Raw genomic sequence first — 27114 nt, forward strand, 5'->3', positions numbered from 1 at the left:
CGCGTGCGTACCTGGAGGAGCGTTCTTTGAAGCCGTCCCTGCAGTGCCAGATGTCCCCGCCTTCCCTCTAGCTGTCCCGGACAGCGCAGCAGGGCTGAGGAGCACCGCTCCTTTGGTGCCATATCAGACAAATCACGTTCACGTGAAGCCAGGTACGTGGCCACCTTCCTACAGTGCTCCACTAAGACTGTACAGGCTGCAAAATTGAAACTCAAGTTTATCTAGCAAACGCAGAACCTGCTATCTTCCAACACCCTCCAGCTGGACAAACACCCACCTACCTGCTCCAGCACTACCAGAGGCCCTATCTTAGGTCTTGGCAAAGTAACCCTTCCCTGGTGCAGACCAACACAGAGTAAAAGCACAGTGCCCAGAGAGGAAATAGGAATAACTGAAGATGAACCACGAAGGTGGCACTGTTCTGTCACCCATCTGCATTTCCACTCCCTGCTGAGCTGAACAGCAATGCTGCTTCCCTCTAATTCCCACCAGTGAGGACAGTCAGCACACAAAGCCTTTTTATCTAAGTGTTATTTACTAAAAGGCATCTGTTTTCTGCTTGGTATTTAACTTAATTGCATAAAAAACAGTCACAGCAGTGAAATAGGTGGCACTTCCTTTAACAGCTTGCTACTTAATGACATCAAAGCTCGATGCCACTGAAATCCATACCCCACTGCCAGTTAATGAAGGTCTTAACATGAAAGCCTATGCAAAGAGCAAACCCAAGCTGCTGACAGGAACAGAAATGGTGCAAATACGCTGGGATCTGAGATCACTAGCACATACCCGCAGCACAGCAGGCAGTAATGATAATTAATTATTTAAGAAAAGAACACAGGAGCACCAGCATAAGCTGGAAAAATATGCAGAAGCATCGCTCTGGGATCCTCCAGTTGGATTACTGTTAATTAGCACAGTACACGAGTCTGAGGGAAATTTCCAAGAGCATGTTATGGAGGCGTACGATTAAGCCATCATCTGTATCTCTGCTATATTATTAGTTTTCTTCCTGATAGCATCATGGACAAAACACAATTTCACAACAAAGTACTGTCTGGCTTTCCTATTCTAATTTAATTCTAATTTAGCTGGCCAACTGTACAACAGCATAATACAATCTTGTATAGTATCAATTTAACATATTGCATTAATTTCTGCAGACAGAGATGCTATATAGCTCCCTCTACCCTTCAAGAACTTTGTTTTCTTAAAACAACAGCTTCTGACTCACCTTCTTTTGCTATCAACAAGCTTACTGCGAGTTCTGCTTTCAAGCAAGGTCACATCTTGTCATTTTACAGTCACTTTTATTGTCAAAGGACATGATGGATGCTCCGGGGACCTCTGATCTCCTAGCTCTGAAAAAGATTCAGTAGAACACTGTTCATAGAATCATAGAATTGTTCCATTTGGAAAGGACCTTTAAAAGTCATCTAGTCCTACTTCCCTGCAGTGAACAGGGACGTCTACAGCTAGATCAGGTTGCTCGGTCTGGTCCAGCCTGGCCTTCACATTCCCTGGGAACACGTAGATCTTCATAAAATAAACAGAAGATGCAAGTGCACTGCATTATCTTAACCATCGCCACCCCACCTGCTGGGAACAAAACAGCTGATCAGGAGGGTTACAACACCTAGTTATCTGAAGGCTTCGTTTTCCTCGTATTGTACAACTGTTGGATATTACGTTATGAAAGTCTAACAGAATAAATGGACTTTTCTTTTCAATAGCTTCTAATCACTTTCTCTATTTAATGAGGCTGATGTTAGCTCTAATAAGCCACAACTTCACAAAACCTTCTCCCTTGAATCTCTGCTTGAGTTAGAAAAAATACTTTCTACTCACTCTTTCTCTGATCTCCAATTCTCTTAATCAGCTCTGAAATTCATTTAGGATTCCTTCACAGTACAGCTGCTTCCAGCCTCCAAGTTCCTCTGCATTTGCTGGCATCTCTCTCTCATTAAGGGCCTGCAGCAGCATCTGTACACACAAGCCTTGCTTTCATTATTCATCTGACTTAACCATGCAACAGTAATGAAAACTGCATCACTCTCAAAGATGCGTATGGTACAAAACAAGGGAACTGTTTTTAATTTGAAATCTTTTCTTCTTTTGGTAATCTTTTATGCTTCAGACTTCGGCTTACAATTCCTGTCTGTCCAAATCATCCTGATGCAGAAACAGTTTGGCAGCTCCTGAGCATTTAATGCAGCTCCATCACTCACTCACGTTTTTTCACACATGGCACTCTGTAGGGGCAGAAGGAGGACCACAACTGTAGGTTGAAATTCCCATGGCTACTGCCTAGCAGAACTTGTGTAGCTAAGAGCATATCCCAGGTAATTAAATAAATAGTCCAGATACCTGAGTTGCCATATTTAATGTTCGAGGAGGCACAATCACAGAATTTAAAAGGCATGAACAAAATGCCATTTAATGTTTAAAAAAAAAAAAACAACAGAGAGGCTAGAACTTAAATCTTTCTTGTTAATCCAGGTTTCATTTGTACAGAGCAAAACCTTCTCAGCTCTATGCCTTATTCCAAACCAGAACTATTCCCCCATTACACTTGGTATTTACAAAGTTGCAAAGTACACTTTTATATGATAACAACATTACAGAGCTTAATGTCAGGCTCCTTCTTAAAAAGATATTAACTGAATAAACAAAATAAAAGACTTTTACCCAGACATTAACACTCTGTCGCACTGGACTTTGCAGGTGGCTCTGCCCAGGGGTTTTCAATACATCTGTGACTATTACTGACCCATTTTTGGATGCATGTTGAAAATATGATCTTAAACATTACCAAGCAGCAAACTATTATGCTAAGAAGGAAACACCCATGATCAGAACTTGATTTTAAAAAGAAATCTGCAAATAGATCTATCGTTAACATCTACGCAACATAGTAAAGTGTGTTAAACTACAGCAGACATTTCAGTGTGTGACACAGCAATACCATGTGTATATTTATATCTGCTAACCTTTTGTCTTCCTTTTGTCTTGTAAGATCTCATTTCAGAGAGATTTATTTATTCTGACACATTACTTATTCTGAACACGTACTGCCAGGCACTTCAGGCCTTCCTCCTCAGATGCTCCAACCACCAGCAGCTCCCATGTGACTGAGGTGGGAAGCTTGGATATTTAGAAGTTGTGGGATAGAAAACCTGGCCAACATCCACTCACCCTCCTTCTGGTGTGAAAACACGACAGAACTTTGGACAGCAAGGCAAGGTGGCACATGTTCCACAACTCCTGCAGCAAAACACTGGTAGGAGCACTCCTACTCTTCTCTCACAGGTAGCTAAGCAGAGTGAGCTGACAGAAGAGTTTACTCTCTAATAGAAAAGACTTATCAGAACTCAGGAAGGATGATTTAAAAAACAGCTGCAGTAGGGGAACTAAAAGGATGCCTGCAGGCTGACTTTCAGATGTTCACAATGTAAGACCTCTATTTGTCCTTTTCCAGTATGGCCTGTATCCAAAAAAATGAATATGTTTTAAATTTGGTTCCCTTTTCTGCTACTAATGATATAGCCTTCAACGCCTGGTGGGGTGTAATTAATACAAATGTCACGTCATTAAGTCAGAATTGTCTATCAAAATGAACTTGATTTTAGGAAAGGTAACCTGATAAACTAATACGGAATTTCTTAAAGAAAAACTACAAGCTCTCTTAAGACAAAGGTAACTTGTTACTTCTCCATTTAAGATCAAAGAAGGAAGGAGTACAAGGAGACAAAAACAGCTCATTTGAAGCTTCAGTTTGCTCTCTAACACTTTTTTCTCTCTCTTTTTTTTTTAAGCTCAGTACAACCTCTAGATTCACCCTATAGAGGAAGAAGATGAAAAAAAGGGATGTTATACATGGCCTAAAAGAACTCTAGGCAACTTTGCTGAATGTGTTTAAAGCGACTGAACTTTGCCATTTTTATTTCAGAAGTAAAATGATAAACAGAAAACAAAGCACTTCTAATCTTCAAAGTAACGTATGATCAATGACAGCCTCACAGCACTTGATTGTCAAGTATCATAACCTGTATTTTACTCTGGGAGAAAAAGATGCATAGAGAATAAGCGATCTGCCCGGGTCTAATGCTGAAACAAGGATGGAACTCCAACATCACAAGCTTGTACGTTAAATCACAAAATCACACTTCCATCCAGAAGCTTTTCTTTTGTTAACAATTTTTATTTGAGCAAATGATTATTATAATAAATAGAACATGTATTTTTCCAGCCCCTGGAGAAACATCAGATACACTGATGGAGGTACATCTCAGGATTATTTGGCCGTATCTTCAGCATAGCACACCGATCACTTTTCTACACCTCTGAAATTCATCTGACCACTCCAAGTAGGTTACCTTAAAGAACTATCTGCTAGGGCCAACATATAAATAGCTTCATATTGGCAACACCTTCCTCAGTTATATTACATTTATAGCCAAGACATCCCGCAGGAAATAACCAGCCTCTGGGTTAGAGCTATGCTTTCTGGAAGGGAAATTTGGCCCGGTCAACTGAATCTTTCAATAATCTTGGGTCATTCCTCTGCCTCGTCTTTGCCCACCTAAATCACAAAGGATCTTTTCAAGAGGAGAAGCAGTACAACATCAAGAAGATACTGAGTGAAAGCTCAGTTTAATGGTAACTCTACAACTGCCTGCAGTACAGGAAGTTTGAAAAAAAAAATGCTGAAGTGTTTGCAAATCAATTTTAAAAGTTTCCTCTAGAAATGTACACCTCCCTAAAACTGCAAGGAAAGATTTCCATTTAATTGTACAGTAAACTTACTATGATCTGGGGGATTGCTGAGAGATTTCATTTACATGCTAATGCTGCAAGCAGTTTGGGAGAGGGAAAAGAGTTACTTAGCACCAGTAATGAGCAGAAAAAAAAGAAGGCAGCTACAGTCCCCATGGACTGTTTTGTTTTTAATAACTTTAGACTGTCTAATAACGCCATTAATAAGCTGCTCTCAGCCATAAAGCTGCAGTCAGCCTTTGTCAGAGAAGATAATGCTGCCCCAGACAGGAAAACAGTTCTGATATAATGCACAAAAGACCCCATCTAAACAAAAGTTTCTTAAAAAACAGAAACAAGAAAAAAATCCATTAGTTCAAGACACAAATTATGCAGTCCATGCTGTGTATTCTTTCACTTCTGAAAGACTAGATTTCAAAACAATATCTATCTTAGCAAAAGTATTCTAAAACTCCCATTTTCTGGTTTACTTTACTCCAGGTCCTAACTTACAATTAGACAAACTTATTTACAATGGATTCATTCCCTGTAAATGCCATCTAAATTAAGACTGATCGTGTTAATTTTCTGTTTATAGTTCATGTTACCCACTTATTCTGAGTGACTATTACGTGACAGACAGTAACACTGCCAGTGGGCCATCGAAATTTAAGACTTTATTCATTCCACTTGGTTTAATGGCAGTTCTCACTGAGGCTCAGGGCTTGCAGAAAAGCCTGAGATACTCACAGTAGGTAAAACATCAACGTTCCACTATATTTACTACAGGATTCCTCAAAACAGCAGGTCACCTTCATTCCTATAGATCCCACCTATATCCTTTTCTCTAGCTAGTGGTAGGGTAGAATAAGAAGAACAAGCATGAAATTCAATTAAGAAACATCTTGTTTTTCCTGATATAATTAGATCAGCACCTGAATGTATGCCAAGGATAAAGCAAACTTGAAATGCAAACTACAAAACCTAAAAAATCTGAGGCTTCCAGTGAGCTCAACTAATTCAGTACTAACAAGTATGGAATGACAATGTGAAGGTGCTGGTACTGTAAGAAAAAAAACACTTCATACTGATTTTACAAAGAAATATGAAACGTAGTTCCTCAAAAAGTCAAACACAGATCTAAAGTCCCAAGTAGTATTCTCCACAATCAGAGCTAAAAACGTGACGAGATTTTAAATCCTCCTTGCTCTGAAATTATTCAGGATTCTAACCTCCCTGTGGAGGCACTGACCTTCCCCTCTGCACAGCAGCACCACCTGATAATTAGACAGCTACACTTGCACCAATTATGTAAGGAGAGCTTTCTCCCCCCCCTTTTTTTTTTAAACTTGTATCTACTTTAAAGCTATTCCATGCTATCTCAGAAATCCTGGGAAATAACGGTAGCACACAGTTCTACACACAGAGCTCAAGTAAGAGGTCAGCAGAAAGGGCTTTCTCATTGCCATTTCCTAGCAATGCCCTGTCATTTCAATACACAAGGTTAAATTACTCCAGAAGTCTCCCTACAGGGCTTCCATTGTTTGTCAATCACAGCCGGGACACAATGGCACTCATTCATGTGCACAGCAAACAAGTAGACAAGGGCCAACGATCAGCATACAGTCTCATTTTGGTTCTTCTGCAAACAGTTTGTAGAAAGATGGCATTTCAAATAAACCACGACAATTTTTAAAATATGCAAATTCCTTGTGTAAAATACTTAGTAGGGAGCCCGAACAAAATTTAAGAGTTTGAGAGCAATTACAATAATCACCCCAAAATAACTTATTCTTTAGGACTGTTCCTGAAAAAGATCGCTTGCTACAATATGCAAAAACAGTATGTTTTAATAGTTAGAGAAATACACATTCAGAAACGTTGAAAATAGCTGATTCTTTTCAAAGACAGTCATAAGAAGGTTTTGTTTTCAGAGTACCATTTAGCGTTTAACCTCAGAACTTGTGTTACTGAGGGGTACACAGACACCAGTGTTCCAAAGTGCACTTTAAGGCTGCTTACTTCATATCTTCTGGTTAAGAACCCAAGAGGCTTAAGGTTTGTTGATGGGTTGTTAGTTTTTTTGCAACATCTTAAAAATAGAAAAAAAAACCAATTACAATATGACTGAAGTCCAGTTCTGCTGACAACAGGAGAGACTCAAGCCTCACACACCTCTTCATTGCTTTGCTTTCTCTACTTCAAAGCTTGCTAGAGCGAAGACTTTGTCTCCTGATCCTTTGAGAGGGAAAAAACATTTTTATTAGTATTAGTAGAAATTGTATTTTAGAGAATTTCCTTATATACAAATCAAGCAAAACATTCAAGATCAAAAGAAATCAAACCTACATTTGGAAAACTAGAACACTTGAGCTCATTTAAAGAGAAAAAAGAAAGGAGACATGCTGGATTTGACAGGTCTGAAACTAGCTATGTAGAGAGCTTCTAATGAAGTACCCTTTTGAACAAAGGGATTCCCACCTTGCCTGCTCTCTCAGAAAGAAGAGTACTGAGAGGTGGGTCAGAAAACCAGTTCATTTGTACCCTGACCTAGTCTGGCACACTCCTGCCAGTTATAGTTCTTTCATCACAACTCTAACTGTACTAATAGAATGAACTGCCACGCTTATTTAATGTATAATGTAAATGAACTTTTGCTCTTGTCAACATGATTAGAGTTATGACGATCATGGCAAGAAGAGTGCTTTAAACTACATTTTGACAGTGTGCCAGTAACTGCAGAATTCTCTGCATCAAGCAGAGAAAAAGGCTCTCCTGAAGAATAATTAAAAGTATTGTTTGAGAGCAATACTGTCTGCTTGAGATAGAGCATTTAAGCCTTCGGCATTAGGGAAACACTCAGCGTTCTATGGCCAGTTGTCAGTGGGTTTATTTGCTGCATAGCTGTTCCCTCATTGACAGTGTATCACAGTTTTATCATTAAAACAGAAAAATGCACATCAAAAATTACTGGCATCAATCTTTTGCTTGTATTTTCCTTTTCACGGAGAATCACTGGCATTTTTATCTGTTGCTGTTCAAAGAGGCAATGCAGTCAAGATTTATGAGAATGAAAACTCACCGAGGTCAGAGGAGACTTTCTCAAACTGGCTCAGGGCTGCACCTGCATTTGCTGACAAGAAGGTCTCATCATCTTGTGTCAGCTAAATGAAAAAAAGGCACTAACTGTGAACTTGGTATCTTACCTGTGCATATTCCCACTATCTATAAATATGAAATACAACAGGTTACAGTGGCTATCAATTTGCAGCTTCACCTAATAGTAAAAGCCAAAGTAAAAGTGCAAGCTACTGTCCCTACCACTGGATTTCTTCCTCAGTGCTGTCTGTCAGCCACACAAGGGCAGCATATACATACCACTAAGTCTCAAGACCTCCAATGATCATTTTTGATTAAATGGTCACCCTGCACCTCTGTACCACAACTATGCAAAGGCTGTTAATTACTTTTTTTGTCATGTGGTCCACACAGTAATGACTTAAGATCCTAATGTGCTTTGTATCACCTACCTGTGAAAGCAAAAAACAGAGCTGCTGCCAGCTTTGACCACATTAACAGTCAATGACCTAGAAAATGGTCTCTTCCTTTACTATGCTGTGAACCATCAGTGACATTTACACATGTAGATTCTGCTTTTATGTTTATGCTCTGATGTCTTGGTGACAGATGCCCATAAAATATTTATAATAATGAAGCAATAATCTACATCGGGAAGGTGCAGATATTCTGTGTTAAAATTTGCTCATTTGAATAGCCTCAGATAAATACTGTTACTAAATTAAAGCAGAATTAAACATGTAAAGACATTAGCAGTGTTTGTATCAGTTTCATACTTAAGAATAGAGGCTACAACAGACCACCAGGTACATTCAAAATTGTGTTAGAACTAAGGAAGAAGTATTAGTTTCCTACCTTAGCTATGTTTTGTAAGCAAGGATCTAACTACTACACATTTAGCAGTATACTAAGCAGATAAACATGTATCTACCAACTATTTTTTTTAAAACCCCTCAGAACAGAACTGTTCCCCTAGGCAGACCTGTGTGAAGTAGGCTACTGACCATTTTAAGAGATCAAGAGACTGTCAAAGCATAAGATAGAGGCTTGTGTGAGGTGACCCAAGGAACTCAACAGGAGGGTTAGATATCTTCATACATTCTGTTCCCAATTTTAGTTAGCCTTTCTACTTATTTCCAAATTATTTTTTTCCTCTGACAGTCTATCAATAAAAAGATTCATAGGGAAAACATTTACTAATGTACTCCCTTGATCTTTTCCATTACATTTCCTCATTTCCTAACTAGGAAAATAGAGAGACACAGCAACCCATTTCCTTCATATACCTTCAACAAGAAGAAACAACTTCTCTTCCTCCCTCTAGTGGTAAAAGAAAAAAAAAAAACAATCAAGAAAAGGAAAACTACCTGGGGCTGTTCTGCACACTGATGTACTTACTGGGGGAATACAAGGTTTATCACCTATTTCTCAAAGTTAGTTATCTTACACCAAGAAATAGGTATTATTAACAATACAGAATTAGGTTAGAGCTTAAAGTATGTCAGGAGTCTTAGATAGCTCCTCCTAGTTTGATAGGTGGTAGTTAGCTAATAAATGAGTTGCATTGCAGCTTCCTTATGCACTGGCACCTTGCACCAGCTTCTATGTGATTCACTCACATGGCCTAACAATGGCAGCTTCTTAAATTAGTAATAGTCTCATATAAATGTATGATACTATTTGACATATGTTAAGTAGCAAGTGCTTCAGGATAGTTACTGTCACACTTGACGACCATTAAAAAAAGTTATAATTTCTTATTTTAATTCTTTAAAATCAATCTTCAGTATATAGAGAGAAACGTCTGTTCACCAGCTAGCTATCATACCAACACTTTACCTTCTCACCAAGCTTCCTGAGGGCAGTCAGGATTTCAACTTTCTGTTGTGTGTACAGGTCTCGTCCCAACTTCCCGACCATTAAGTCTCGGTCCATCTGTACACCAAGGGGGAAAAATAGTCAAAATACTTTAAGCTTCCCAATAATTTCAATCTTGTCTTGCAAACATTACAGATTGAAACATCTAGTTCAAATTAACAGTTTTTACAGTAAAACAGAAACAATCACCTCTGCCAACCTTGTCCTCAATTGCCTTGGTTGTTTCTTTGCAAACATTCTAATTACTTCTGGAGTTTTAAATGCTTGGCTGATGGCTGCCTGTATTGCCTGCAAGAAAAAGAAGAAAAATAACCACAACTAATAGCAATCATAATCTATAGCTGCATGAGAAGATTAGTGAAGGCTGGAATGCATCATTAATATCCTCTGAATCACTTGACAAGAGAGCTTTTCTTTGTTTGTATAAGCATAGAACTGAGATGAGAAAAATGTAAAACATTTGTGTAGGGCTTAAAAAATCCACTAATTGGTGCAATCATTCTGAGAAAAAGATATCAAACTTATAATTAGAATCTAGGTCTTAATTAAATTCCCAACATCTTCCTGATATTAACATAACACAAGTGGATGTGCTACACTATCTTTAGCAGTTTTAATGCCCACACTGATGACTACAGTTTTTCCAAGGGTAAGCAGAACATAATTAATGATGCCAATCTCCTGTTGCCATTTAAACTCCTCTAAGGAGTATCAGAGCTATTATATTAAATCTCACAATAGTTATGTTTGGACAAATCATGATGTCTCTGCAAACAAAAACTTAAACCATCTGGCTCAGAAGAAACAAATCATGCTTTCATGAAACACTTGAAAAGACAAAATGGATCAGAAGTTTGCAAGTCAGAATAAAAAGATCACTAAGGAACTTAAAATTAGAGTCACTTCTACAGTCTCTGCATTTGGACTTGGATCAATTTCTGAAACACAAACCAGTAACATGAACACAGGAAACGTTATCTTCCCCCTTAGCAAATAGGCACGAACTCTCCACATACAGTCCTGGATTTTCCCTCATATCTTTTATATTATTAAATATGTTTTTCTAATATTCAGGCTTTGCTGTTTCCCAAGCTTTTTTCCTCTCCAATAGTGTGATGGCTATCATTATTTCCCCCCCTACTTTAAAATGAAGACACCTAACCAAGTTTTCATAGGAAAATACATTATACAATAAAAACATTTGAAACAGAAATGTAGGTTTCCCATGTGCCTGTCTGGATATTGTAGAAGACCATCTGTATCTACTGTTTCACTGAGTCCAGACAGAATTCAGCCTAGTTTTAGGTAACACACAGGGTAAACAGATCTGAATAAGAATCAGACTTACCAGTTGCATGCCGCTGAGCTCATCCACCAACGTCATATCTCCAGACATAATCTTCTTCAGTGAGTCATTGATCTCACTCAGCTGTTCTAGAGTTTCTTTCTTGGTCTCTTCATACTCATCTGCATCTAGCTCCTCTCTAAAGAGGATCCAACAAGACACATTAATTCATGGAATTAAATTTGAGTTGTAACATGGAGACGAGGACATGAGGATGCACCATGAAACACGCTTGCTCATACACAAAAATTCACAACCAAAGCATCTGTAATTGTAAGACAAAGCAACTTGGACACAAAAGTAACTAACTGCTATTAAAAAAGCATACAAGCTAAAAAAATCCCACTGAAATATAACATCTCAAAGAAAATATTAATGATTATTTTTGCCCCAGTGTCCTGGTTTCAGCTGGAACAGAGTAGATTTTCTTCATAGTTCGGCACGATGCTTTTCCACAAGGCAACAGAATGACCTTAACAAAAAGATTTTTTTAAGGTCACTTTTACTACCTTATCACACCTTATCGTAATTAGAAAAATAGAGCCACTGCAAAACACAAACCAAATGCTAGACTTATGAAAAGTGCAGTTCTCATCTGCCAACAAATTCAGAAAAAATATTTCCATTTAAGAGGAAAGCATCCACTATTATTACCTGCATTCCTCCAGATCTTGAAGCTGCTGCATTAACCTGTCCAACTGCTCTTCCAAGTTTTGTTTCAGTTTACTGGTCTCTGTCGTTCCTCTTGAAGCCATTTTCAAGTTTCATATGAAAATTTTAAGTTGTTACATAACAATCCTAGAAAAAAAAACACATTTTATTGTTGTGGATCAACAGCTTGAGATGGGTTTTAAAACAATTCCAGTATCAACATATAATACCTCAATGATGGAATATCTAATAAAAGCACTTTGAGACACCAGCAACGGAAATGCAAAAATTGGTTGTGGGTTTTTTTTTGTTTGTTTGTTTTTTTTGGTAGAAAAAGTCATACTCCAGATAATAACTCAAACAGCCAAAGCACATGGAAACATCTGTGAAATGAAGCACCAATTACTGATATCCTCATGTCCTTTGTACACAACAACAGGCTCTTACTGAAGGTTCAGGTTGGAGAAGACCCTTAAGATCATCACATCCAACCACCAATCTGACGCTACTCCACCCACCAGGAATCCATGCCCCTAAGCCTTATGTCCATACATCTCTTCAAAACCTCTGTGGTGTGTGACTCCACACTGCCCTGGGCAGTCGGCACCAGCACCTAACCACCCTCATCCTTCCAGGTGCCACTAAATCTCCCCCGGTGCAACTGGAGGCCGTCATCTCACATCCCAGAAGTACTCTTCAACCTCTCTATCCTCTCTTCAACGGCCCCTCAGGGAACCATTTAGGAAACAACAACCCAGACTGAGCTTTCTGAAGCGTGCAAACACCTTAAATAAAATCGTCACACGTAGAAAACTAGAGCACTCTAGGGGAAATTCCTGCTTCCTCGGCTGTTCAATAGGCCGCAGCAGACGACCCAAACGGCACACTCGGCAGCGCCTCGCTTCCAGCCCGGCCAAGCGGCCCGTTCTTCTCTTAGCACCAGCGGCTCGTGCAAACCGCACGAGGAAACACGATCCTTCCGCTGTCACGGTACGGCAGAGAAATAACGGAAGGGGTGGGGGAGAAGACACGAAAAGGACGGAACAGAAGCGCAGCCTGTCTCTCGCCGCCCGAGGCCCGTCTGCGGCTCGCCTCTCCCTCAACGCTCCGCCGGCGCCAGAGGTGAGGTAGTGCCGGCCCAGCACACGGCCCTCAAGCTCGGCCCGCCCCACCGCGCACCACCGGCCCCACAACCTCACCTGGGGCAGGCCGGCGCCGCCGGGACCGCGGGGAAGGGCGCCGCGGCGGAGCGGAGTGGAGCGGCTTCCGGCGCGCCCGGCCAATCGGATCGCGGCGCGGTGCGGCCCGAGGGCGCGGGGCTGGCGGAGTGAGGCCGGGCCGGGAGGGGCTGCGCCGGGGCCGCGCTTTGGCAGCCTCCGCTGTCGTGCCGTCGTGGGAGGAGACTGCAGGGACGGAGTCGCAGCTGGCGTGCCTAGTAAAAAGTTAACGCAAACGGAGACTGATATTCTGTAAGTATGTAAACGTGCTTACTAAATGAAGGTTTGCCTCTGAAATACAAAAATCGGCCAACGTGTACTCACCGCCACCTGCTCATCCTTGGAAGGAAACGGGTTTCAGAGCTGGGCCAAGATCTGCCGTGGGCACGGCCTGCTGGCCTTCAGTGCGGTGCAGCTCAGTACTGTCACGGCTTTGAGCAGCACAGCAAATAGCGATGGCATCCCGTATAAGTATGGTGGGCCTATATATAAACATGTATGGTCAGGATCATGTACATCATAGAGCATCTCTTCCTCCTTATGAAGAAGGGAACACAATCCAGGCTGTCCTACACTTACTGAAAAACTGACTGACAGCAGTTGTACTTTGCTTCTTCTTGAGTCTCTACAGAGAGACACCAACATTGAGTACATGGCATGAGGGAGCATTGCCAGCAGTCTCACACCCAGCTGTTCACTTTGTGATAGCGTGCGCATACAGAGCTCTACCCAAAAAGTCAGAGCTGCACGAAGGTCACTTTGTACAGAGCACATCCCAGCTGTGAAGGTGCTGTGCATGTTCTAAGGATGACAAAGCAGCAGTGGGAGTCACAGCAATACCTCTGTCCTCCGCTCTGTTCCCCACAACAACCACATGGCTGTTTTCTGTGCAAATGGTCTTCAACAGAGCATGTCAGCGCAGAGGAGGAAGCAGTAAATGCCCATGGTTATATTCCTAACATCAGTGCAGACACAGTGCTAAGAGGTGACTGTATGTGAATTAAGAGCCACCTGTTTCCAAGGAGTGTGAAAAGGGATGAAAAAGGACATTAGTCTAACGCCACAAAAGGCACAATACCTTTTCATCTTAAAATCCTCCATTATTTTTGCCCTTGCGTTTTTTGGTTTTTTTTAAACAGGAAATCAATCCTTTTCCAGTTTGCAGGAGTCACTTTCTTTAAAGAGGGGGACCTTTATCCATTACAAAGGCAAGTTCAGCTCCTTCCCTTATTTGCTCCCATGGTGACTCCTGTAGCTGATGCTAGACTCTATTCCTACTTACACTGAGCCCTACAAACGCTGAACCACTCTGCAGCAATACTTTAAAAGTTTGTGGAACTCCTGAAAGCATAGAGAAGTACTAAAACTTGCCAAATGTACCTCATAATATGCCTTGCAAGAATTCCTTCTATTCAAGGGCTATTTGAAGTTAGGAGACAGAAGCTGTTTGAAGATTTAGCTGTGATGAGATCTCGACACTGTGGGGGCAGCGAGCATCTCTGTCTCTTCGTAAAGGAGGCTGAATGGAGGCTGACCTTGGGATTTTTCCAGGCATTGACATTACTGTAGAAATAATGGCAGACTATTCAACATTCAACACAGATGCCTCAAACATCTCGCAAACAGCAGCAGCAGCAGGACAGCCCATAATATATTCCAGTTTGCATTTGCTTGCCCTGCAGTTGGGGGCTTTAATGATCTCTCTTCATTAGTTTTTTGTTTGTTGTGTTGTTATTGTTTGTGAGCTGTCCATTGTCACTGAACTTCCTGAAAATGCCTCCTCCTCTTGCGTGTAGGAGGGATTCACAACTGCTAAAGATAATACAGGCACAAGGCAAATCCAGCTTCACACATCTACTACTTATGTTTTCCTCCTAGCATACTCATTTTTGTCAATATTCTTTATTTGTGAACTGCAACGGAATAATTCTTTCTGCAACGTGAAGTCACTGTTGTCACATCATTCTACCCAGGGATTACCAGAAAGAAAGGTGGACTTAATCTGTTAAAAGATGGGCAATGTGGTATCACATGAGCAATCACAGGCCAGATGCTAACAGAAGGAAAACACAGTCTTCAATTTGATCTTGAACTCATCTTCACACGAGTAGAAATAACTACTTTGTAATCTCCTCTCTTGCAGTAACCAGGCTGGTAACTAGAACCAGTGTTCTGCACTTGGCTCTGTAGCTACAAGGAATGGCTATGGAAGATCCCGACAGGAAAACAGAAGTAGTGCTGCTGGCCTGTGGGTCCTTCAATCCCATTACCAACATGCATCTGAGGCTATTTGAGCTGGCTAAAGACTACCTCCATGAGACAGGTAGGATGGTAATTTATATCATTTCAAATAGCTCTCTATTGAGATACTTAAACAGCTATTTTTGGAAAACTAATTAAGTATTGAAGCTACTGAGTGTATATCATTCCTACTAAACGCTGTAGGCTAAATACATGAGTGAACATCCTCATGTATTTGCTGCCTTTTCCTAATTGTAATGAGCTAAGGCACTGGTTCTATGGTTTTTCTTTCTGAACTTAGAAAGGCACAAGTATATATCATGAAATATATATTTTCAAGATTTCTTACTAAATATTTAATTGTGCCACTTCATACAGTGGCAGAAATATACAGTACTTTTCCACTGGGCTGCTTATAGGATCTGTCACTGGTGTTCTGAGAGACTACAGTGAATAATGGGTGTATAATGATTTACATGTGATACTCTGGCAATAACACCTGCTCAACCACTTTTTGTGTTCTTGTGTGATGGGATGATGTGTTGCTTTTTTTTTTTTCCTCCAACAGGAAAATACAAAGTAATCAAAGGAATAATTTCACCAGTAGGCGATGCATATAAGAAGAAGGGTCTGATCAGTGCTGATCACCGAGTAACTATGGCAAAATTAGCTACCAACAACTCAGACTGGGTGGAAGTTGATGACTGGGAAAGCAGCCAGAGTGAGTGGCTGGAAACAGTAAAAGTTTTAAGGTACTTTTCTACAAATCCTAAAAATCTTAAAAACCAACAGAAAGATAAGGAATGGTGTTAGCTCTAGAAGTTAGAATTCTAGCAGGCCAACCCCAAATCATATTGAATAGACTCAGTGAAGTCAGAAGTACTACTTACATAAATACTGTAAACAACAGATTGCACTATTAGTCCAAAAGATACACAAAAATAGCCCATAAACAATTTGTATGTTTTTATGTCTTTTCTTAGGCTCTATTCAGTTTTTGTGCTTAAAATATATTTCTGAGGAAAGAAAAGAGACTAGAATGGGGTGTACATAAGCTATGGAAGTTTCTCTCACTTCAGTTTGTGTTACACTGCACATTTGTGTATGTAAAGGCTGGCATTAGAATCATTTCAAGTAATACATTTTCTTAAATTTTTCATTTTTTACTCTTTCAGTCATTGTTACTTTCACTGAGGTTCTTCTTAAAATGAAATTCAGTTTAAATAAGCCCTGCAGTCATTGCTTTGAAATCTTTACACTTGGACCATCTTACAAGCCAGCTCTCACAAATCCCTTCCAGCAGCTCCCTTCTTGGATGGGTTTTCTGTGAAGGTACTACAAGAGGAAGTGGTGAAAGGTCATTTAGTAGGCTCTATTTAGAATGCTCTTCCCTGTATTCTTCTATATCTAAAATACCTCTGTTTTGCAGGCACCATCATGAAAAGCTTTCATCCCCTGATCCTACTGTTAGTCTGCAGAATGCTTTACCTTTAACAAAGCCAGGACGGAAGAGGAAACAAGAACCAAATAGGCACGACCCCATTAAGAAGAAAAATCAGAGTCCAGATGGAAAAAGTTAAGTCTGTTTGCAAATTAAATACTTAACAGTAGTTGCTATTTCAAGGGAACTGTGCTGATGAGTAACTTTTCTTTCCATGCTAGTTCTTGTTTCTGATTTCACTGAAGAAGGTTATTCACCAAGATCCCATAGCATACAGCAGTAGGCTTTGTAACGAGATGACTGTAAGAGTAAGATATATCAGACATTAAAAATATTCAAGTTAATAGAAATTTCAGCTGGAAGAAGTCAGAGCTATCCATTTCTCCTATAGAACTTTGCTATACTCCAGCTACAGCCTAGGATTTTGGAACATAAATTGTAAATGACTCAAGAAAGAAAGGAAAACGGTAATCCCCAAAATTCAGGATGCATCTGGCTACAGGATCATTTTATGGGATTCTGCAACCTTTCTCTTTTCCCCTCAGAGAAATTATATATTAAAAGGTACTAACTATAAATTATATGCTCTGAATCTTTTTTATTTCATTTCATTGTCTCATCTTAACCAAGACACAGCGAGGTAACCTAGTATTAAATGTCCCCATCACATTAGCTAAAATCTGGCTGCCTAAAGCACACCCTGTTTCTTACTTATTTTTCTTCCTTAAGATGTCCCACAGGTTAAACTGCTTTGTGGAAGCGACGTGCTGGAATCCTTTGGGATCCCCAATCTGTGGAAGTTGGAGGACATCACTGAAATTATACAAAATTATGGCCTTGTATGCATCAGTAGGGCTGGAAACAGCACTCAGAAATTCATCTATGAATCTGATATTCTGTGGAAATACAAGAATAACATTCACCTCGTGGAAGAATGGATCACAAATGACATTTCCTCCACCAAAATCAGGAGAGCACTGCGAAGAGGCCAGAGCATTCGTTACCTAGTGCCTGATGTGGTTCGGGCATACATAGAGAAAAATGATCTGTATAGTCTAGAGAGTGAAGACAGGAATGCTGGGGTTACCTTGGCTCCCTTACAGAAAAATGCAAGTGATTCTAAGAACTAGCAGACACTTTACAGATAATTTTCTTTCTGGTGTGAAAAGATAATAGTTCAGTAGACAAAGATGGGGTTTTTTTAGTCAATAGCAAGCAAACTTTATGGCTTCAGTAGATGTGTAGCTGCTCACAAGGTCTGGTTTGTTTAACACTGGGGCCTATATAGTATTTATTTTATAAAATCCAATAATAAGATTTTCAGATTTAGACATATTGTCACAGTTCAGTGAACTAAATACAAGAATTTACAGTAGTGCATGAGAATTACAAAGATGAACAAAGCAAATGAAAATATTGTGATTTCTTCTAGCTCAGACTGCTCTGACTGCTATTTATGAAATAGAAACACAAATAACTCAGTGTTATAAGTAGCAAATCCATCTTACTTTGAAATACACCACTTCTGAGAGTAAATCTGCAATAATTATTTTTTAAAACTGCTAACATGATGCAACTTAAAGAAATTATTTGGCTGCATCCTGTGGAAGGAAGAAGTTTACTGCTGGGTGCTAGCTATACTATGCTTTCAGTTGCTTGCCTTTCAAATATGAAGCCCGTTTGCTGTCATGCAATTTGCACCCCAAATACCTTGTGCTTTTGTTTTTCATTCACATTTCTAGAACTGTAGGATAAGGTCAGCAGCATTTCTCAAATGAGGATAGACCTACTTCAAAAACTGGCTTATAGCCATTGATTTAATGAATATAAGTTAATAACAGCATCATTGCAGATTTTCATGCCATTTTCCTTTTATTTCCAATAATAACTGAGCCTTTATTTTGAGCCAAATATAGAGAGACAGAATTGTTTGCTGATACTGGAGTGGAGAAGAAATAGTTGGACACTAGGATTACATATAAGCAAAATATTTTTCTTTGCTGGAAATCTGATTTAGAATCTAACAAAATATTGTCTCTACTATATCAGTATAAACTAGAGAGGTATTATGAATGCCATAGTAATTGAATTCTACCTCCCTTTCTTTGCTGCCATCCCATTTTTTCTTTGGATTATGTGCCTTACTAGAAGTATCAAGGTTTCCAAGGTGCTAACACGTCAGTGGCTTTTTCACAGTATTTCCACACGACAGATCTGTTTGCATTTTTCAGATTCACAAAGCCAACAGAATGAGAGGTTCTGAGGGTGTGCAGGGCTCACATAGAAGAAGAGTCAACACTTCAGTGGGAAGAGCTGTAATCTGCAGTGGGGCTAGGATCAGGGATGCACACCTGGAGCCTCACATGATATTCTGCAATTACCATAGAGCAGAACTTCTGTTCTGCTAGATCCAGCCTGCATAAATAGCCATCTACAGAGGACATACAATGAGATCAAAATTGAATCAGAACTTAACAGGTCACCTGTAACTGCATGGTGACATAACGTAGCTCCAAGGATTCTTGCTTTTTTTTTTTTTTTTTTTTTTTTTTTCTGGGTGATTCCTGCATTAAATGTGCCCATTCCCCTGGAGCTTAGGCAAGCTTACACTGTCTTTTGATAATGAGGCTGGGCTCATGCATAATCAACAGGAGTAATGGTACTGAAGGACATATTATGCACCTCTGTCATGCTTCAGCAATCAAAATGCCACTGAAGATTGAATATAAACTATACTACTGATGCTGCATGGGGAAGGACAAGATCTGTATTTCTTTTCTGTCTGCTGTCTCTATGGCAGATAAGAGCAAAGAACAAGACTTAATTTAAATTACTCAACTCGATTAGTGTATTTCTGAATAAACAGAGCAGATCTATCAAGTAGGAAAGCACCCTATTTTGTGTGGTCACTTTTCAGTGTAAAAATGTGCTTTTGGTTTACTCCTTTAAGTAGTGACACTGGTGTGTATGGGTGTACTTCGTGCAATTCTAGAGAAACTGCATATTTAACAGTAATAATAACAATTTAATAATAAAAATTTAATGCTTCATAAAGCACTGATTATCAGACACTTCTATTTCACTGTGTTTTCATGTAGTTACACGTGATGGGTTTTTCAATAAAATAAATTGCATGTAATATGCTAGTTTTAGTCATTAGCCAAATCTGATGTCTGTTGATTGCATGACTTTTAAGTAGGAAGAACATTGTTGGTAGAGATTTTTCCATACAAAACAGAACATTGTTCAAAAATTGCTATGAATATAGATCTTTTGTTCTAACAGTGAGATCCAGAAAGCTCCATTACAACACTGGAAGTAAACACACAGAGAGAATTTACTGTTCTAGTCAGTTCTGGATAGCAGCATCACAGTTAGTGAAGTGTCATATTCCAAAGTGATAAAGAAGTATAACTTCCAAGAGTGAACTTTAGAGAGGAGCTATATTCTTCAAAATGTAAAGTTTGTGAATAATGCAGTTCACTGAACTTCTTTATAGAAGTTATAATGTGTTCATAAATGTTCTGTAAAATATATTGCCTTTTTCTTCTTGTTTTAGTTTCTTATGTTATTGCATTTGGTTCTGCTGTAGTAAGAGAACAGGGGGCCCTTATATCACCCATGTAATTCAGATTGAATTGTTTACAAACACTACAACAGCAGTAGGAACACTTTATCTACTTCTGGATTGTGTTAGATGCTCAGTGCTGCACAGCAATTAAGATAAAAATGGAGAATAAGAGTCTCAGCACGAAAAATAGGGAAGGATAACTGAAGCATCACAGGACACTAGATAGCTCTTACAAAAAGTTCCGCAGCCAGTTCCTCGGATTAGCCTTGAAATAGTAATGCTAGGACCCTCAATAAGTCTTAGTTTGAAATTCTACACTGATTTACAGTAAGAAACATTACATCCTGGCAACCTGCATAATCTTAGTTTTCAACTACAATTTTAATGCGAATTTCTACAGAGGATTTATCCCAGTACTGATTTCTCTTTTCTTGGAAAAGACAGTAGCACATAACAGCGCTCTTCAAGTATCACAACTTCCTAGTAACAAGTTGTGGGTGAAATGTTACTATCTGAGTCCAGGAAGAGCATTCATTTGCATCCCTCTGTGCCAGTCCTAGTTAAGTATATGTTGGAGAACAATATCCATCTGCAAACAGGAAAGAAGCTTTGACGTCTTAATTTCCTACCCACATGATTCTGTGAGTCATACAGGTCAAATTGACCGCTCCAAAAATGTAGCCAAAGTTCAGTGAAACAATCTTCTCTGCAAAATACTATCCTTTTACTCAGACTACCCTGAATAGACAAAAGTAGCAACTGTGTTTTTTCATTCAGACTCAAAACAGCAAATTCTCTTTCTGTGGAACCACAGAATCGTTTGCCTTTAAGGTCCCTTCCAAACCAATCTACTCCCAACCCCCTTGCCATGGGCAGGGACACCTCCAACTGGCTCAGGCTGCTCAGAGCCCCATCCAACCTGGTCTTGAGTATTTCTGGAGACAGGGCATCCACAGCTTCTCTGGGCAGCATGTTGCAGTGCTTCAACACCCCACAGTGAAGAAAATTCGCTATATCTTCCTCATATTTAATCAAAATTTACCTTCTTCTAGCCTAAAGCCATTACCCTTTGTCCTATAACTACATGTCCTTGTAAAAAGTCTCTCACAAACTCTCTTGTAGGCTCCCCCTTCAGTTCTGGAAGGATGCTATTTCACCTCCTCAGATGCTTTTCTTCAGGGTGAACAAACACAATTCTCCTCTAGAAAGCTCACAGATAAAGCTGTAAAACTGTGAACAGACTTAAGGCTTAGTTGTTACATAAACTTTCTGTCTGGTAAAGTATCTGAGAAAACAGAGAATTTTGCATTCACTCTGCACATTGCCCACGAGTCTGGGCCTTGGTTCAGCTAGTACATAAGTAAAAGAAGTAAAGAAGTCAGAACACCAACAGCTAAACTGTGGCACAGCAAGAGCTGTGTTGAGGGTCACGTCAGAGAATAATGGGCAAGTAACGTTTGCCTTTCACTTTCCTGTTATAGCTGCTAGACAACAATGTTGCTCACTATTCACTACAGACACAAACCAATGAGATATTCTGCTTAGTTCTATTACTCTGAAGTACTGTTTTAAGACTTACTGATACAGCTCAGTGAGTAGATCTCCTTTTCAAAAAATATCTAGATTTCAAATCATAAACCCTCAGACTGAATATACACGCAGGGAATCTTAGGAATGACAAATTGTGTCCGTGATATCTTTGAAAAGATACAAGATAGACAGAAACCATTTAAACCAGTCTTTGGTTTGTGCTGTGACTCTTGAGTTAATAACATTTGCTCCATTCAAAGATTTCGGAAACCGTGAACTTTTCCCTCCAACTCAGCCAAAGCTCATCTACAAATATTCTCTTTCCTATTGGCTCAGCAGCAGTACCCCTCCCCTCCACCTTCAATGCTCTCAGACATCATCCCACCCACAATCTCTCATATAAGGCCTGGTTGGAAATCTGATTCTTAATTTCTGCTTTTTGGCCAGGGGTTGACTGTAACTCCTTCCCACAGTCTAGCAATGCCTGTGGATTTCAGTGGAACCTGGAACCTTGTCAGTAATGACAACTTCGAAGGCTACATGACAGCTTTAGGTAGGTGAAAAGACCTAGTCCTATTCTTCTCTCTTCCCCTGTGAGGGGCCTGTTGCATTTTAATTGTTTGAATTCTTCTAAAATCTAGATATAGATCATTTTTTCCCCCTCTAAAACATAGTAGAAGGATATTTGTTAGCTGATTAAAGACACAGCATTAGCTGTCAGTTCAGCCTGTCACCCAGGTGTCCCTGCAGATTTCAGGAATTTCTCAGCCTGATATTTGTCACAAGTAGAACTCAAAAGTTCTACAACTTTTTTAAGAGATAGGGAAGAGTTCTCTGTCTACTGAACTTCTTTTGCTTTTCAGTACAGACTTACAGAAACCACCTCACAAAAAACTATGCCATGTCATTCCTCCCTCAAAGGATGATGAAAGATCATTAACTGTTATTCCTTGTAGCTAATAAGTAGAGAGTTCTTGGGGTCTGGGTGTATGGGAAAAGACCAAATGTTCAAGACTGTAACTGTAACATATAACACCTCTGGGGGAGTGGAAAATCAAAACAAGAACAACAAAACCAAATTTGCATAGCAGTAAGTCAAACCATCCCTAAGAAATGCTGCCGGAAGCAATACAGGTAAATCCCAGCTGTCAGAACACCCAGTGAGCAATACAACTCTTAATGCTTTTTTCCTTCTGTCAAAGGTATTGACTTTGCAACACGCAAGATAGCAAAAATGCTGAAGCCTCAGAAAGTGATTAAACAGGATGGAGATTTATTTTCCATCCATACCACAAGCACATTCAGAGACTATATGCTCCAATTTAAAATTGGTGAAGAGTTTGAAGAAGACAACAAAGGCCTGGATAACAGAAAATGCAAGGTAAGACTGAATAATTAAAAAAAAAATCAATGTGTTCTTACAGAAGGAAGATGCTGTAGTTAGCCTTGCTATCTGAGCCAAAATTGTTTCAATTGTATTATTTTTAATGCAGTGTAGGTGCAAGAGGCTGAGTTAGCGATTAAAAGTTTCACATTCCCTCAGTAACAGTGTTTAATTTAGGTACATTTTATCAAGGAAGAAAGGATACTGTCTACTAGATATATTTCAGAGCTGAGGTAACACAAACAAACACTTGGTTTCTTTTTAACAGAGCCTGGTTACCTGGGACAATGACAAACTTATCTGTGTCCAGGCTGGGGAGAAGAAGAACAGGGGCTGGACTCACTGGCTCGAAGGAGATGACCTCCATTTGGTATTTGATTTACTTCAGAATTGTCTCTAAGTGACAAAAAAATGCAACCTATATTGTAGCCATAAGGTGCAAGCTGTCTTCCACCTCAGTAGTACGTGTAATAGTACATAAGGAACACATTTTGCTTTCAGCTAGTTTAGCTGAATCACAGAATTGTAGGGGTTGGAAGGGACCTCTAGAGAACATCAAGTTCAAATGGCAGTGTAATTTTACTGTTTCATTCTGATCCATCTTGTACAGCCAAATGCAGAATGTTAAACATAACTTGCACAGCAGCTCAATGATAGTCAGAGGTCATGGCAAAAGATCTGTCTTCTCCTTTGGAGACAGTTCCTTTGGTTACTATACATGTTTTTGTATTTATTTATTTATTTTGTAGGAGCTTCGTTGTGAGAATCAAGTATGTAAGCAAGTATTCAAGAAAGCTTAAATATCAGCATTGGTTCCAACATGGAAACATGACAGCCATGCATTCTTGTGTCCAGTGATAAATGGAAATACCAAACTTGATTTCTTTCTACATAAGCAATCTGATGTTTCTGCCTCAGGAAATACTATTGGTTGTTAGCAGTGTTAAAGATCTGATTTTTGCTAATAAACACCACAGAACATCTTAAGTACCTGTCTTCTGAATGTGTTTTGGAGAGGGGAAAAAGTCCCAAATTGTAAGGGATATGGTGCTTTGTGGTTAGCTAGTCACCTAGATCAAAACAAGAGCCATTCCCCCTTCTATAAGGGCATGGCAAGATCAAACCAAACAGGAAGGAGAGCTTAAACTTGTGTAACTCTAGGAATGGGTAAAAAGTTAAGATTCCAACCAAGGATGTAACTTTACTATTTAAAATGCTTCTCCTTAAGATACACACTGGTAATTTGGCTCTCAAATGAGTAATGTGATGTCTTGCTTTGTTTTCAAAACAATGAAGTTCAACTTACCAGAGGAAATCAGTCAGTGATCATATCCCTCAATGACAAAGATAGGTCTGAGCAATCACGTAAGTTTCGGTCTGTGAAATATTTGGATGCTACCAGCACATATGAAGAGTAAAAATAATGCTGCTAAGATTTATTTGCATGCATTTGTTCCATTTGCTAACACACTTTTCTGTGCAACAATTCACAAGGTCAGAAATGAGAAATAAGTTATGTTCTACCTCTTGCAAACAAGCAGCCAGACCAACTTGTTACACACGTGAAATGAGCTGCTACATCTCCTGGGTAACACTAACAGCACACAGGTCCTATTGCTGGAGTTTAATCTAAATTACTGAGCTTCAGCCAGATTTAATTAGCATTTTCTTTTCCACAGAAACTCAACTTATCCTTGATGCTTTCAGAGCTAAGTAATACAACTCATTATTTAGGTATCTCTTCCTCACTGTCAGCTCTGTTGAAGATGGGAGAGCTTTTAATTAGATCAATATCCCAGATAATTACCAGAGGATTCTAAAAGTAAGGTGGCTTCCAAAACATGAAGGAAAGTCCTAGTGCACCTTAGGAGTCACGATAGGGACATTTGGAGGACTGGGAGTAAAACACGGAATATGTTTTCCAGATTCCAACGGTGCATTCACTTTGGAACTGAGTGCTGCTTTTATTTGATTGGAAATGAGATTTATGATACCATAGAACTCTAAGACAAATAACACTTTCATACAGCAAACATGCTCTGTCACCTCTACCACCACCATACCGCAGCAGTCACAGACTTTGTTACTCCATTAGATGGCACCACTGCAACAGAACGCATTTTTATTGAAACTGTAGTGATTCCCAACAGCAACACTTCTATAGTGTTAAATATTGCAGATGTGTTCAAGTCACATAGTTTAAAATCATGTATTCCAATCATCTGTGCACGAGAAGCACCACATAGGTGGTGACAGCCTTAAAAAGTCTGTCAGTATAGTGAGACAAGAAGTAGCAATCAGAGATGTAATTTTAGAAGCTCATGTGACCATGAATGTTACACTTTGGTAGTAAGGCCACTATAGAGAAGGCTTTACTATTAAAAATATAGAAGAGTTGCTGGCAATTACATTCCTTTTTTACATTGCTACCTTCCTACTTTAAATGGATGATTTGAAAGCAGGCAGTGCTGTGCCCAGCTCGCTGGAAGATGCTTTGGAAATGCTGAGGAAGAGAGACAAGCAGCCAGAGACAGAAGTGCTCACAGTAAATTAACTAAATTCACACGCTTTAAAAAAAATACAAATTAAACATCTTGAAATGCCAAGTGAAAGAAGTGAGGGAACAGCCCTGTGATCTGTAATGGGGGAAGAAAGGAGACAGGGTGGTAACTTTTACCAAGAAAGTGAACCAGAGCCCCTTCAGCCCCAGAGCTGAAGAACAGGAACCAAACTCACCAGCGAGGCACTGGAAGGGTTTTACTCCAAGGTGTTTCAGCTCCATTTCACCTCACCATAGCCTTGATGGTGAAACCCTTCCAGCAGCCATCCGTTGAGTTTCCCAGGCAAACACTATTGAGGTTGCTGAGCTTTACTCAGAAGCATATAGTTAAACATTAAGTCCTAAGACACACATTGGTGCTCCCTAATGACCCCCCAGTTGTATTCCCCGCCGTGGGAAAAGGAAGAGAAAGAAAGAAAGGAAGAATATTTTACACAAAAGCGTCACTTCGAGGCATAACGAAAGGACGCAATGCAGAAAAGTTTGTGCCGTTCCACAGGAAGAAAACAAAATACCTCAGGTTCAAAGGACCCGGGCAGGTGAACGGCGACGGACTCCATCCCTCTTTGGTAACGAAGAGCTGAAGCCCACAGCGTCTTTCTGGAGAGGCGGGCAGGCACGTACAGACCTACGGGGCACCGCGACAGCTGCCACACCGGCACTCCCGCCTCCAAGCGGGCAGAGAGCGACCCCCTCACAGCTTTCCCGCCCTCACGGCCGCCCCCGTTGCCATAGCGCCGCCAGGCCCCGCCCCTCCCGCCGCGCCACGACGCGCCGCCGCGAGCCCCGCCCATCCCGCTCTTCACACACCGCCTCCCGCCCTTCTCCATTGGTCGCCGCCGCGCGCGGCCCGGCATGCCCGGCTCCTTCGGAGGCCTCATGTGACCCACCCCCAAGATGGCCGCCGCTGCCGCCCTCTTGTTTTGATGAATAATCTCTGCGCGGGGCAACGGCCGCGGCGCGGACGGGAGCTGAGGCCGAGGAGCGCGGGCGGGCGCACGGCACGCGGCAGGCGGCTCCTCACGGGGCGCGGCGGGAGCCGAGCCGAGGCGCGGGCGGGCGGCGGGCGGCGGGCCGGGGGCGGCGGAGGGGTCGGCTGCCGGCGGGCGAGGCGAGGCCGCCCCGGCGATGCCCTTGTGAGGCGCGGAGGCGGCCGGAGAGCGCTCCGCGGAGCTGCCCGTCGGCGGGGCGGAGGAAGGCGCCCGCCCTCCCTTCGCGTTCACCATTAAGAGGAAGGCGATGGAGGAGCTGAGCGCGGACGAGGTGAGGCGGAGTGCCGGCGGGCGCGGGGCCCTCTGCGGTGCTGCTGTCCCGGCTGCTCGCCTCGGCGCTTCTTTCGGAGCGCGTCTTTGTGCTGAGCGCCGGCGCTCCGTGCGCCTCCTGGGTGTGATTCCCAAAACGATGATCGAATCCTGCTTTTACCCGTAGCGAAACGCTTAAAATATCGCTTTGTCAGAGCGCTC

The 27114-nt window shown here is 40.7% G+C and overlaps 4 protein-coding genes across 16 annotated transcripts in view; 3 read left to right on the forward strand and 1 right to left on the reverse strand.

Annotated features, from left to right (window-relative positions):
- Window positions 1–4180: 4180 nt before the first annotated feature.
- On the reverse strand, window positions 4181–26877 carry LZIC (leucine zipper and CTNNBIP1 domain containing). Of its 9 annotated transcripts, none has more exons than XM_040651169.2 (8): window positions 26167–26323; window positions 11711–11854; window positions 11060–11195; window positions 9901–9999; window positions 9673–9768; window positions 7838–7919; window positions 6931–6993; window positions 4181–6847 (listed from the first exon to the last, which is right to left on the reverse strand). In XM_040651169.2, exons 2-7 carry the CDS (start codon window positions 11809–11811, stop codon window positions 6935–6937), a joined length of 573 nt encoding a protein of 190 aa, XP_040507103.1. In that variant the 5' UTR covers window positions 11812–11854; window positions 26167–26323; the 3' UTR covers window positions 4181–6847; window positions 6931–6934. The 9 variants fall into 9 exon arrangements, 7 of the variants coding, with proteins under 7 accessions (XP_040507103.1, XP_024998288.1, XP_024998289.1 ...); XM_025142520.3 differs by lacking the exon at window positions 26167–26323 and adding an exon at window positions 12907–12948; XM_025142521.3 differs by lacking the exon at window positions 26167–26323 and adding an exon at window positions 12493–12948.
- NMNAT1 (nicotinamide nucleotide adenylyltransferase 1) lies at window positions 13000–20159 on the forward strand. The gene is made up of 5 exons (XM_004947451.5): window positions 13000–13176; window positions 15068–15247; window positions 15734–15917; window positions 16595–16740; window positions 17336–20159. The coding sequence occupies exons 2-5, from the start codon at window positions 15124–15126 to the stop codon at window positions 17734–17736; spliced, it is 855 nt and encodes a 284-aa protein (XP_004947508.1). The 5' UTR covers window positions 13000–13176; window positions 15068–15123; the 3' UTR covers window positions 17737–20159.
- On the forward strand, window positions 22105–24078 carry RBP7 (retinol binding protein 7). The gene is made up of 4 exons (XM_417606.7): window positions 22105–22260; window positions 22910–23088; window positions 23360–23461; window positions 23841–24078. Exons 1-4 carry the CDS (start codon window positions 22188–22190, stop codon window positions 23889–23891), a joined length of 405 nt encoding a protein of 134 aa, XP_417606.5. The 5' UTR covers window positions 22105–22187; the 3' UTR covers window positions 23892–24078.
- UBE4B (ubiquitination factor E4B) overlaps window positions 26533–27114 on the forward strand; it is a 35970-nt gene continuing 35388 nt past the window's right edge. For all 5 annotated transcript variants that reach the window (XM_004947453.5, XM_003642511.6, XM_015297149.4 and 2 more), the window contains exon 1: window positions 26533–26914. In XM_004947453.5, the coding sequence (XP_004947510.2) occupies window positions 26891–26914 (24 nt within the window). In that variant the 5' untranslated portion in view covers window positions 26533–26890. The remainder of the gene's footprint in view (window positions 26915–27114) is intronic.

Source organism: Gallus gallus, chromosome 21 (assembly GCF_016699485.2).
Source record: "Gallus gallus isolate bGalGal1 chromosome 21, bGalGal1.mat.broiler.GRCg7b, whole genome shotgun sequence".
Lineage (NCBI taxonomy): Eukaryota > Metazoa > Chordata > Aves > Galliformes > Phasianidae > Gallus > Gallus gallus.

Excerpts from the sequence above, each read along its gene's own strand:
- NMNAT1 (XM_004947451.5), top strand. The coding sequence starts at position 15,124 with ATGGCTATGGAAGATCCCGACAGGAAAACAGAAGTAGTGCTGCTGGCC. Across the intron at positions 15,918-16,594 it reads GAAACAGTAAAAGTTTTAAG|GCACCATCATGAAAAGCTTT; the intron begins GTACTTTTCTAC and ends TCTGTTTTGCAG. Across the intron at positions 16,741-17,335 it reads TCAGAGTCCAGATGGAAAAA|ATGTCCCACAGGTTAAACTG; the intron begins GTTAAGTCTGTT and ends TTCTTCCTTAAG.
- RBP7 (XM_417606.7), top strand. The coding sequence starts at position 22,188 with ATGCCTGTGGATTTCAGTGGAACCTGGAACCTTGTCAGTAATGACAAC. Across the intron at positions 22,261-22,909 it reads AGGCTACATGACAGCTTTAG|GTATTGACTTTGCAACACGC; the intron begins GTAGGTGAAAAG and ends CTTCTGTCAAAG. Across the intron at positions 23,089-23,359 it reads TGGATAACAGAAAATGCAAG|AGCCTGGTTACCTGGGACAA; the intron begins GTAAGACTGAAT and ends TCTTTTTAACAG.
- LZIC (XM_040651168.1), bottom strand. The coding sequence starts at position 26,877 with ATGGTGAACGCGAAGGGAGGGCGGGCGCCTTCCTCCGCCCCGCCGACG.